The 12446-nt window shown below is 34.2% G+C and overlaps 2 protein-coding genes across 2 annotated transcripts; both read left to right on the forward strand.

The window, feature by feature from the left end:
- The first annotated feature begins 2617 nt into the window (after positions 1-2617).
- Positions 2618-3862, forward strand: LOC113743328 (diaboline synthase-like). The gene has a single exon (XM_027271307.2). The coding sequence runs from the start codon at positions 2618-2620 to the stop codon at positions 3860-3862; it is 1245 nt and encodes a 414-aa protein (XP_027127108.1).
- Positions 3863-8065: 4203 nt separating this feature from the next.
- On the forward strand, positions 8066-12162 carry LOC140006356 (uncharacterized). The gene is made up of 3 exons (XM_072048167.1): positions 8066-8126; positions 9206-9398; positions 11304-12162. Exons 1-3 carry the CDS (start codon positions 8066-8068, stop codon positions 12160-12162), a joined length of 1113 nt encoding a protein of 370 aa, XP_071904268.1.
- The last annotated feature ends 284 nt before the right edge of the window (positions 12163-12446 follow it).

Consider the following 12446-nt stretch of genomic DNA (forward strand, 5'->3'; position numbering starts at 1 on the left):
TGCACTTATGTGGTTTTTAGTGATTCATTTCATGTAATTTCATTGAAGAAATGAACTTGTAGCTAATTTCATAACCATGAAAATAGGTATGGATTAGTTATGAGTATAATTGATTCACTACGAAAGTAGGATTCAAATGCATAAGGAAATTACACCATAATTAGCCTAGATGTAGTACTCAATGATCCAAATATAGCACTTACATGAGTAGTTAGGGATACCACAACCTAAGGAGCTTTTATTTGTTATTTTGTATAATTTCAGTAGGATAAATTTGTTATAATTTATTGATAGTCTAAATAATAGAGAAGCTTTAGTAATACCGGTAATTGTTCACTCTTCCTTGTGGGATCGACCCGATATATACCCTAAACTACTAGTTGATCTGTATACTTGCAGTGAACGGGTGTAATTCGGTATTTTTTAGCTTGCACGTATGTAAAATACCCGTCAGGGAGAAAGCAATCTGTAGTCAAAAGAGAGGTGGGGCTGCAAGATATGGAAATAAGGGTAGGAGAGGGGATAGATGGGTAGAGGAGGAGAGGTGGAGCTGTGAGACAAGAGAGGGTGGCGATTAGATGGGAAAGGTAAGTAGTTTAAGAATATTTTGATTAGACAATTCCAATTACATATAACAATTTCTAAGATAGAAACCTACGCAAAGCATGGGTTATATTGTTAGTTTGAAAAAACTTAAGAAATTATAATTCTCTTTCATGCCAAAATTTAGCATGCAAAAAATTCAACAACTTCAGTTTCATCAAAAAGTTCATCCATGCCTAAGATTAAACCATTTACAACATTATCCTCACTGTTTGCAAATAACTTTTGTGCTCCAGTAAAAGCGACATAGTTGGCCCTGCTTTAGAAAAAAAAAAAAAAAAAAAACAATCAGCCACACTAAGAATTGCATTAATTAAAGAATATTAAGTCTTTAATGAATCCTATTCAAGTTCAAATCCATCACCATTTAACAAGTCCAAGAGGATTAATATAATTCATCAAAAGTTCTTAGCCTTTCCTAGTGATTCCCAATTTCTTTTTCATTTTTATCAGATATACTAATTGTTCCTTTCCGAATGAGAAATTTTCAATCTGAATAATCCCAAAAGTATATCCACCAGAAAAGAATTCAATTGACTAATCCGAACCCTTCACTAGTTAGCTTATTGTCAATGAATATATACCTAGTTGGAATTCAACTTTCTGGTTTGAAAATTTTAGACTTGTATGCAAAATCATCTGGGAATTCAAGTCTAACATAACAAGTATTTGAAAAAAAAAAATAAATTACGTGATTAACTATCAAGAAAAAGGCGTTTGTAAAGATTTCCAACCTTTTGTTTGCTCCTAATCGTGAAAAACAACAATAGCTTAGGTACACAATAATCAAAGTTGCCCTTAGGTATATCTCCAGGCTTTATCTAGGCATGATATATTCCATTTCTTAGGTTAGCACCACTTGCCCGACTTCAGGCACACAAATAGCAGCTATATATGGGTCTGAAGGGAAACAAATGAATCCCAGCACAAGAAAGTGGTCCTCTTGGATTTTTTTTTTCTGTTGTCTAAACACATCCTAGAATTTCTCTACTCTATAGCTTCTTTCTTTCATCAATGTAGGACTGCGGCGTAGCATAATCTTCACCAGTGGCTTGGAAAAACTATGTTTAGACTGATGGCTTCTTGAGAATTTTAAGCAGAGGGAGATAGAGAGGGAGAAATTTTTAATTTAAGCTCTAATATATGCAGTCAACTTTATTAATCTACTAGTTTTTCATACAATTACTGCCAAATTATCAGTTGGTGAAGAGCTTGAAGTCATCTATTGAATGTGTACTGAGAAGAAGGGTAAGATTCTGTCTATGATAAATAACTTGCATATTAGTTAACGTATCAAATTGTTTCAAAGGCCTAAGAAACAACAAATTTCATTTATGTTATAGCTCCCTATAGGAAGGCCTGTATGTTACATAGCACCCTATCAAAAGTAATGACTTCCCATCCTTAAAAATTACTTCCTACATCCCAAAATATGCCACATTTTAAGATTTTAGCTTTCGAAAATTGTGCATTTATAGTTACAATTGCTCAATTTTATCCTTCAAAATTCAGAATCTGAATGCTATGACAAAAGAAGACAAGGGATTAGAGTGAACTTTCGAAAATAACAAACGATTTTGGACATGGAAAAATAACAACTGTGACAGATTTAATAGGACAAACGAATTGGTTCTTCACATTTGGTGACAAAGCCCGAACCCATAGCCATGGAGGCAGAACTTACCTCTATGATGAGGTCCTTTTTCGCTAAATGCAATTGAGTTTGATTTGCTTAAGCACTCTAAAATCATTTCTTATTCAAGTAATGATGAATTTTGTATTTTAGTGACTGTAAAACAATTGTACCATAGGGAGAGACTTTAAAAGAAATTGGTATTTCGGAAGACAGTGTACTAAGAGATGTGTAAGTTTTCCAAGTACAGGTATTTTAGGTTAATACCTAAAATACAATGCCATTGTTCACCACACTATAAAAGGGGTAATAGGTTAGCAAAGCCAGCACAAGCTTATTGATAAGACATATAGGCCTTCATTCAAGCAAATATTCATCAGGATGGATGCCTCGCTGCAGTTTGAGATAATTTCTGAAACATTCATCAAGCCTTCCTCACCCACTCCAACTTCTTTGAGATACCACAAGCTCTCATTGTTAGATCAAGGAATCTCACCATATCTTCTGATCCCGGTGGCTTTCTTCTATCCTAATATTAAGGGAACTCGTTGGCTTGCCAATGAAATATCACAACTGCTTAAAAGTTCTCTCTCAAAAACTCTTGCCCACTATTACCCTTTCGCCGGACGGCTGATGAAAAACGGCTATATGATTGATTGCAACGACATGGGTGCTCAATTTACTGAAGGCCGAATTAATTGTCGAGTGTCTGAGATTCGCAAGCAATTAAGTTCTGGAAAAATGGAAGATCTTATCTTTGCTAGATCTCTATTCACCGGGCCGGCCCTAGCTAATCATCGTAGCCTAGTATTTGTTCAGCTCAGTTCTTTCAACTGCGGTGGCATAGTATTGAGTGTGTCTATAAATCACAGGATTGCTGATGCATCCAGCGTATCAACTTTCATGAATGATTGGGCAGCAATAGCTCGTCAAACGAGTGACATCCCATCTCCTCATCTTCATGCAGCTTCTCTGTTCCCCCCTGTTGACGGTCAGCAATTTCCGAAACCATCTCCTCCTATGCTAGATCAAGGGAAGCACGTGAAAAGGATGTTGGCGTTCCATGCTTCTAAAATTGGAGAACTCAAGGCTATTGCTCTTAACTCAGGAGTAGAAAACCCTACTCGGTTTGAAGTTGTGTCAGCCCTACTTTACGGTTGTTTTATGTCTGCAGCGTCAAAGGCAAACTCGGGATCACACATCCGCCCATCAATCTTCGTGAATGCTGTGAATTTTCGACAAATAATTGTCCCTCCACTTCCACAAAATTCAGTTGGGAATTTTTTTGCCTATTTCCCGACATCAGTTGACAACAATGCTGAAGTTAAATTACCAGAGTTAGTTAATAAACTAAGGGAAGGGAAAACAAAATTGCTCAAGGAGTGCACAGAAAACATCAATTCCATTCTTAGTAGGCAAGAAGCATCCCACTCAGCACCGCTGAGTACTGCAGCAACTGAAACACACAACTCTGACTTGTACGGGTGCTCAAGCTGGTGTAGGTTCCCATTTTATGGCGTTGATTTTGGCTGGGGAACACCTTCGCTGGTATACCCAGGAACCACTCCAGGGCTAAATCTCAACATCTTGATATTAGCAGATGTTAATATCAAGATGTTATCCTAAAAGATTCCGAGTTGGACATGTCACTATTGGAAGAAAATGAAGTGCTGCTTGCTTATGCCTCTTTGGATGCTTAAACATGTCCAAGCATTACAACAGGAAAATGAAATACTTATAACTATGATAAGCATTCATATATTATGCATCAGCATCACAATCTCGTAATCCTGACTTGCTGCTGTGCATACTCACAGCTTCTAATCTCCTCAAGGGTGACTTGAGTTATTTCTCTTTATGTTGTCAACATATCTACAGTTACATTACACATTGCTCCATGTCTGCTCAGTTGAGCTATTTGAACCTTTGAAAAGAAAAGAAAAGAAAAGAAAAAAAGACTGTCAAATTTGTGGCAAAGTTCATGTTGTTTTACTTGAATAGCATAAATAAAATTAGATGATTCTATATTGGATTTGATACCAATATTATTATCAAGTATTATGTCTCTCCTTACTTAGATGCAAGTACTTTAAGCCATTCTGCTACGACTTGAAGTTTGTTTGTTGTTTTTCTCCGCCATTTTTCGCAAGTTTAGAGTACATCGCCGCACTTTTGAAACGAAGAGAGCCGGCATTGCAGGTTTTGAATTTTGAAATTTATATGTCGAAATAGAATTCAATGGGTCTGAAGCACTATAGTTTGGTTATGTGTTAATTTTTCCTTAGGGTTTAGCTAATTAATTAATTCGACACTTTACAAAATAATGTAGTAGGGAAATGATTAGGATATAAATTACCTATAAGATATTTTATGGCTACCATTATTATTGGATGTATGACAATTCATTTGAATTTAAATTTGAAATTCAAATTCCGTTCATGTCTCATACATCTAATCGTGATGGTATATATACTGCCAACATATATATATATATATATATATATATATATATATATATGATTAACTCAATAAACTTTTTATTTTTCTTTAAATATCTATTAAATTCTTTTTTATCCATGATCAATCCCCTGACCAGCTAGAGGGGAAGGGCTTTGACCCCATTTTCTAGCCCACCGTCCCAAGTGCTAGTGATTTTTAATTTCTGCAGCAATTTTTTTGTAAATTATGAGGGTATTGTCATTTTCATCTCAAAGTTGAATCAAGAGTAAATTATGTTAGAGATCACAAAACTATTTCAAAATATCATATACCCATTAAAATAACAATGTTTTTGAAGTGCATTTTCAATATAACTTGAATTTTCAATTTGAGATGAGAATGTCTTTGATATACTCCTTCTGTCTTATAAAATTTGTCATGTTTGTCACTTTTTCTTATTCCAAATTAATTGTCGTGTTAGATAAGCTAATTCACGTTTTTCAATAAAATTTTATCTCTACCTTTCATGTGGTCCACCACTTATTCTTTACAATTATCAATACAACAAATAAAAAATGGCCCGCTACTAACGATAAAAAAAGGAAAGTAAAAATTCTCTTTTCAACTAATATCGCTGTACATAAATTGAACGTTGTATCAAAAGCGACAAATTTTATGGGACGGAGGGAGTATATATATATATATGTATAAAGGTCTGCAATTTCTAAAATTTTGAAGGTTTTCCTTTTAATTTAATGTGGGCCATTTCGTTTTAGGCAAATTAAAATTTTGGTCGTCTAAAAAACAAAGAACAAGGAAACAAAAGTTTAGTTTGGCCTTAGGACACGTCCATGAGAAAAAGAAAATCAAATTCAGCAACATAAAAAAAAAAGAGAAAAAGAAAAAGGATAAAAATAATAAAGGATTGGCGTGTGCTTGGTTTCTTCCTTCTGATAAAAATAATGATAGGATTCTTAGCGATTTCATTTTTGGACAGTTCTAATTGTTCACAAATAAATTGGTGTAGGGGGAGAATTCTAAGAGACCTTCCCTGGCCATTGGACTAACTCGAGTGGTTTGGTATTTATGTATTTTGGTATGGTTGCAATCATCTGAATATACAAGTTTGGTAGTTAATTGTTATAGGTCCTCTTGTCTCTGTTTTTTGGATTGAAACTTGTTCAGCATGGCCATATCTCTACCTTGGTTCTATTTTGAAGATAGAACTTGATAATAGGAGGTCAGTCCTACTTCTTTTAGAGTGGTACTGAAGTGGGGTTCTTGTTTTCTGTCATAATCAGGGCAAGGATTTAGAGGAATTGGAATCTTGATAAAAATCTGTAATTTGGGTTTTGGGGTTTGTGACTAAATGTATTGTTTCAGAACCATTGTTCCAAAAGGATGATGGGGCTCTCATTTCAGTATTTTAAACCACTTTTTTGAAACAGGTAAATGTTCCTGAGGGTCTAATTGCTGAAAGTTATCCATCCACCTTACATAGGAAAAGGAAGCAGTTACCTGTTTGCAGCTAGCCTGGTTAAATTGGTATTGAGATACAACAGTTTGAAGCTGAAAAGCCTTCCATAGAAGTACAAAATTTGTATTCTGTTGATTAAACTAAGGCTGCTGAAAACGTTGTGACAATGCTTAGATGTTTAGGTTGACATACTATAGATTGTGAAAATGATGAGATTAGTGTTCGATCACAAACCTGTTGCAACCCTCTAATGAACATGTGCGCGTTTGCTACCTCTGCTGCTTCTACTATTTCTGCTTCTGTAGCATTCCCTTCCTTCCCGTGCGCAATGTTGGCTCGAACTGTATCATTAAACAACACAGGTTCTTCAGTCACAAGCCCCATTTGCTGCCTTAGCCAATTCACTTGAAACTTTTGAATTTTAATGGGCAAATTATATTTTACCCTCCTGTGGTTTAACATTTTTTTACATAACCCCCATATGGTTTTAAAAGTTATACATAACCCCCTCATGGTTTGGATTAAAGCGTCAAAATGACGGAAATAGTTACTCGTAACGGAACTTCTAAAAATGTCGAAATTACCCTTACAAATACATGACACATTAACCCCGTATGATTTTTATATTTTACTATATAACCCCTTTATGGTTTAATACTTTACCATATAACCCCCTTATGATTTTCAAAATATACACATAACCCTCCTTGGTTAATAAATAATTTTCAACTTTACATAAGGGTATTTTTGGCATTTTATGTGACTCCGTTACGAATGGTCATTCCCGTCACTTTGACACTTTAATCCAAACCATAAGGGGGTTATGTATAGTTTTTGAAACCATAGGAGGGTTATGTAAAAAAACGTTAAACCACAGGGGATAAAGTGGAATTTGTCCAATTTTAATCCCATCCGGTGTAATATGACTTGAATCAGGATGGTCGAATCTTTGCAACAGTGAGATCACAGCAGATTTCCCGCTTCCACTCTCTCCAACTAGAGCAACTGTCTAAAACATCATTAATGTGCCAACTAAATTTAGTACACAACATATGAGAAAGAAGAAGAAGAAGATGTTGGATCCTTAATCCAACATTGGATTTATATGTGAATAATTATGTATTGCAAACTGTCAATTAAGGTTAAACCCAATTAAACTGATCAAATATAGTTTGGATTTAATGTATCTAATAGGGTGTGGACCTTTAATGTGTAGAGACTTAAGGGCTCTTATTTCTATGATGGGTTGAAATAGGGTTTCAAAGAGTAACAAGAATGTTACCTATAAATAGAGTTATGGTCCCCAGGTCACACGTATCATTCTAGTTGTCGTGTTTCCTAATACCACAAAATAACTCTTCCCTGATATCCCATCGTCAGGAAAGATACCAGAGAAAAACTAAAGGGTTCTCTCAAAGGACCGGTAAATACGTATTGACTTGGAAGGCCACCCCAATATCTTTGGAGATTCATATATCAGTTTGTCAATATGAATCCAGGTACGCTTCCGCTATTTTACTGTTAATTTATTTCTTAATAATCGCCATATAAATTTTGGGTTTAATAGGTGATGGTTTTCACCAAAGGTTAAATTTAGATAACCACCATAACAAGTGGTATCAGAGCCCATATGGTTGATTATTAGAAAATACTTTTTTTTTAGTAATTTATAGTTTTATTACTATTGGTTCTGTTTTCATGGCTATTGGCTATGGACCTAATGCTATTAAATACATGACTGTTATGTGTTTAAATTTTCGATCTCCAGTTGATTCACTGTTTTCGTTATATATATGACATGATTTTGGTTGCTTCCGCCGCACTACATGAATTCAGAATTATGGTAAATTATGTTTTTGTTTGTACGACGCCACTCTGACTCATATGCAATATTAAAAAAAAAAATTGAATTCATGGGCTCCGCTTCCATGGTTGACGAGTCTTTATGTGGCTTTTATGTTCATGGGTGCTTACGTAAGTAATGTATGGCCTTCGGTCAAATCATTCCAACAATGCTTTTACATACATGAAATATAGAGGGTCCCACCATAGTCCAACTTTAGTTGTATGATTCAATTGTTTTTTCACGCTATTTTGGTTGGCCGACTCCCTACTTTTACATCTGGAGAATTCGGCTTAGCTTATTAATGACTAGTTGGCACATGGTTCGGGATCATAATTGATTGTCAATTAATTTATCTTTTTCTCAAACAGAAAGCCAAAATATTTTCTTTTTTGCCGTGACTTTTTCATTATGCCTTTGTAGCTCAATTGTTTACAATTGGACTCTTTGACTTGTTTTCTTGTTTGAGAAATAATATAAAGGAAATTAGGGTTTCTTTAATTTAAGTGAACCTTAATAAAGTTAAATATGACATTCAAGTCCTATAAAGTCTATATATTAGGCCCGCTAAATATAAAGTTTTATAAAATATTTATGGACTTCAAGAAATATTTTGGGGTTGAATGATAAATTTGGGTCGGATTATGGATATGAACTTTTGATCCAATAAGTTTTAATTCAATTTGACCATGTTTGACCACGTTTTGACCAGAGTTGACCAAAATTGACTTTGATAAAAAATTTTGTTTAATTTGTATTATTTTAAATTTGAATATTGGTATGATTATATATATTTTGGAATAAATTAATTGAAATAATATGCCACCAAAGTGACCTCTATTATGAAAATTAATTTATTTTAAAATATAACTAGTTGGGTACCTGTAATTTTATGAATATTGATCGGTCCAAAGGAAGGTCAATATTTAATAAAATTACATGTGCACTTGTGGTAATAAATACGTGATAATTATTTAGATTTTTTACATGTGATTTATAAATTAGCCCAAAAGAAAATTTATTTTTGACATGTTATTATTATCAGTATTTATTACTGCACCAAGATAACACTTAGAAGTTAATATTTTTGTCCAAAAATAAAATATTAATGGAACATCGGTATCTTGAGATGGGGCTACCATTATTTGAATTTATTATTATTTGATTTATGTAAGCGTAGTTTTAATTATTTGATATTTTTCATGTTCAGCTGCAAATGATCTTACAAATATTACTATCAACATCAATAATATTTCTATGTTGAATGGCACAAACTTCAAGTTCTGGAAAGAAAATCTCTTGATAGTACTTGGAATAATGGATCTCAACCTTGCGTTAAGGGATGATTCTCCCCCACCTCTTACAGATCAGAGTACCTCTGATGAAAAAAGAAATAATGAAAGGTGAGAGAGATCAAATCGCTTGTGTTTGATGATCATTAAGAAGGCTGTTCCAAAAGCATTCAGAGGAACAATGTCAGAAACAAAAATAACCGTTAAAGAGTTCCTTCAAAATATTGAAAAAAGGTTTGTCAAGAACGAAAAGACTGAAATTAGTACGCTCTTGACACGCCTAGTTTCAATGAAATATAGTGGTAAAGAAAATATCAGAGAGTACATTATGGAAATGTCTCATCTTGTTTCAAAATTAAATGCACTTAAATTGACACTCTCTGAAGAGTTACTAGTGCATTTGATTTTAATATCTCTTCATACACAGTTTAACCAGTTTAAGGTGAGTTACAACTGTCAAAAGGAGACTTGGTTTCTAAATGAACTCATCTCGCACTGTGTAGAGGAAGAGGAAAGGTTGAACCAAGATCAGATAGAAAGTGCCCATCTGATGTCAACCACTAATAATAAAAGTAAGGGACTTAAGAGAAAGAAGGAAAAAGGAGCTGCAAGTACAGCGCCACAAAAGAAACAACAAAAGAAATCAGACAATCAGGGAAAGAATAGTTGTTTCTTCTATGGACTTGAAGGGCATAAAAAAAAGCATTGCACCAACAATCACGCTTGGCATGCTAAGAAAGGTATGCTTCTTAATTTGGTTTGTTCTGAAATTAATTTAACTTCAGTATCTAGACACATATGGTGGTTAGATTCTGGTGCAACAACTCACATCAGTGTGTTTATGCAGAGTTGCCTGAATTACCGAAAGGTTAATGATAATGAAAAATATATTTATGTGGGCGATAGCAAAACAGCTCAAGTTGAGACAATTGGAGTTTTTAGATTATTGTTAAAGACCGGATTTTATTTGGATCTCAATGAGACATTTGTTGTACCGTCTTTTAGACGGAATTTAATTTCTATTTCTGTTTTGGACAAATTTGGTTATTCTTGTTCATTTGAAAATGGAAAATTTGAATTATTTTATGATTCAAAATTGGTTGGTTCTGGTTCTTTAATGCACTACGATAATCTATATTTAATTGATACAATTGTCTCATTTAATGAATCTCTGCATTTGAGTACTAGAGAAGTAAAGAGAAAATTAATCAATGAGAATTCAGCCGCATTATGGCACAAGAGATTGGCACATATCTCCAAACGGAGAATAGAAAGACTTGTGTCAAATGAAATTCTCTACCCCTTGAATTTCACTGATTTTGATGATTGTATTAATTGTATAAAGGGGAAACAAACCAATAAAAGGATATTTGAAACCAATAGGTCCTCAAACCTCTTAGAACTTTTACATACGGATATTTGTGGGTCATTTTCTACATCTGCTTGGAATGGTCAACAATATTTTATAACGTTCATAAACGATTTTTCAAGATATGGGTACATATATCTCATTTCTGAAAAGTCACAGTCACTAGACGTGTTCAAAAATTTTAAGGCTGAAATTGAGAATCAACTCAACAAAAGAATTAAAAGCGTCAGATCTGACTGTGATGGTGAGTACCAAGGTAGATATGACGATTCAAGTGAACAACGTCCAGGACCATTTGCTAAATACCTAGAGGAATGCGGTATCGTCCCACAGTACACTATGTCGGGTTCACCCACTATGAATGGTGTAATTGAAAGACGAAATAGAACACTTAAAAACATGGTAAGGAGTATGATATGTCATTCTACCTTACCAGAGTCACTTTGGGGAGAAGCACTTAAGACTGCAGTATATATTCTGAACAGAGTTCCAACTAAATCAACTATTAAAATCCTTTATGAACTTTGGACAGGAAAAAAGTCCAGTTTAAAGCATTTACATATTTAGGGATGTCCACCTGAGGCAAGACCTTATAGGCCAAATGAAAAGAAACTGGACTCAAGAACGATTAGTTGTTATTTTATTAGATACTCTGAAAGATCTAGAGGTTACAAATTTTATGATCCCACAACTAAATCAATTTTTGAGGCAGGAAATGCCCGGTTCTTTGAGGATATCGAGTTTGGGGGAGAAAATACAGTAAGGGACATTGTCTTTAAAGAACAATATATTAATATTCCCACAGGTGTCATTACTCTTGCTCAGAACCCTATTCCTGAACTTGATCATGATATGACAAATCATGACAATGTCGAAGAACAAACTGTTATAGAAGAACAAATTCTTCCTTTCCAAGAACCAGCGCCATTAAGAAGATCCACTAGAGCAAGGAGAAGTACAGTGTCAAATGATTACATTATTTTTCTCCAAGAACATGAGGATGATTCTGGATTGATGGAAGATGATCCAATCAACTTCCGTCAAGTCATGGAAATTTCAAATTCTCAAAAGTGGATCGATGCCATGAATGAGGAGATTAAATCCATGAAGGACAATGATGTTTGGGATCTTGTGTTATTGCCAGAAGGAGCGAAACCCATTGGTTGTAAATGGATATTTAAAATCGAAAGAAATTTGAAAGACAATGTGGAAAGATACAAAACTCATCTTGTCGTCAAGGAATTTACACAAAAAGAAGGTATCGATTATAAAGAAACTTTCTCCCCAATTTCTTCAAAGGACTCCTTCAGAATTATTATGGCATTGGTGGCGCATTTCGATCTTGAGTTACATCAGATGGATGTAAAGACAGCGTTTCTCAATGGTAACATTGATGAGATAATTTATATGGTGCAACCAGAAAACTTTGTATCAGGAGATCCAAAGAATATGGTTTGCAAACTTAAAAAATCCATCTATGGGCTCAAACAAGCGTCTCGACAATGATATTTCAAATTTCATCAAGTGATCATCTTATTTGGTTTCGAGATGAACTTAGTAGATGATTGTATATACCATAAGTTCTGTGGGAGCAAATATATTTTTCTGGTATTGTATGTTGATGATATTTTGCTTGCTAGCAACGATATTAGTCTATTGCATGAAACCAAAAAAATTTCAAACTAAGAATTTTGAGATGAAAGATCTTGGTGATACATCTTTTGTGTTAGGCATACAAATACACCAGAATCGATCTCGGGGTATTTTAGAACTATCACAAAAAGATTATA

Source organism: Coffea arabica, chromosome 5e, assembly GCF_036785885.1.
Source record: "Coffea arabica cultivar ET-39 chromosome 5e, Coffea Arabica ET-39 HiFi, whole genome shotgun sequence".
NCBI classification, from domain to species: Eukaryota; Viridiplantae; Streptophyta; class Magnoliopsida; order Gentianales; family Rubiaceae; genus Coffea; species Coffea arabica.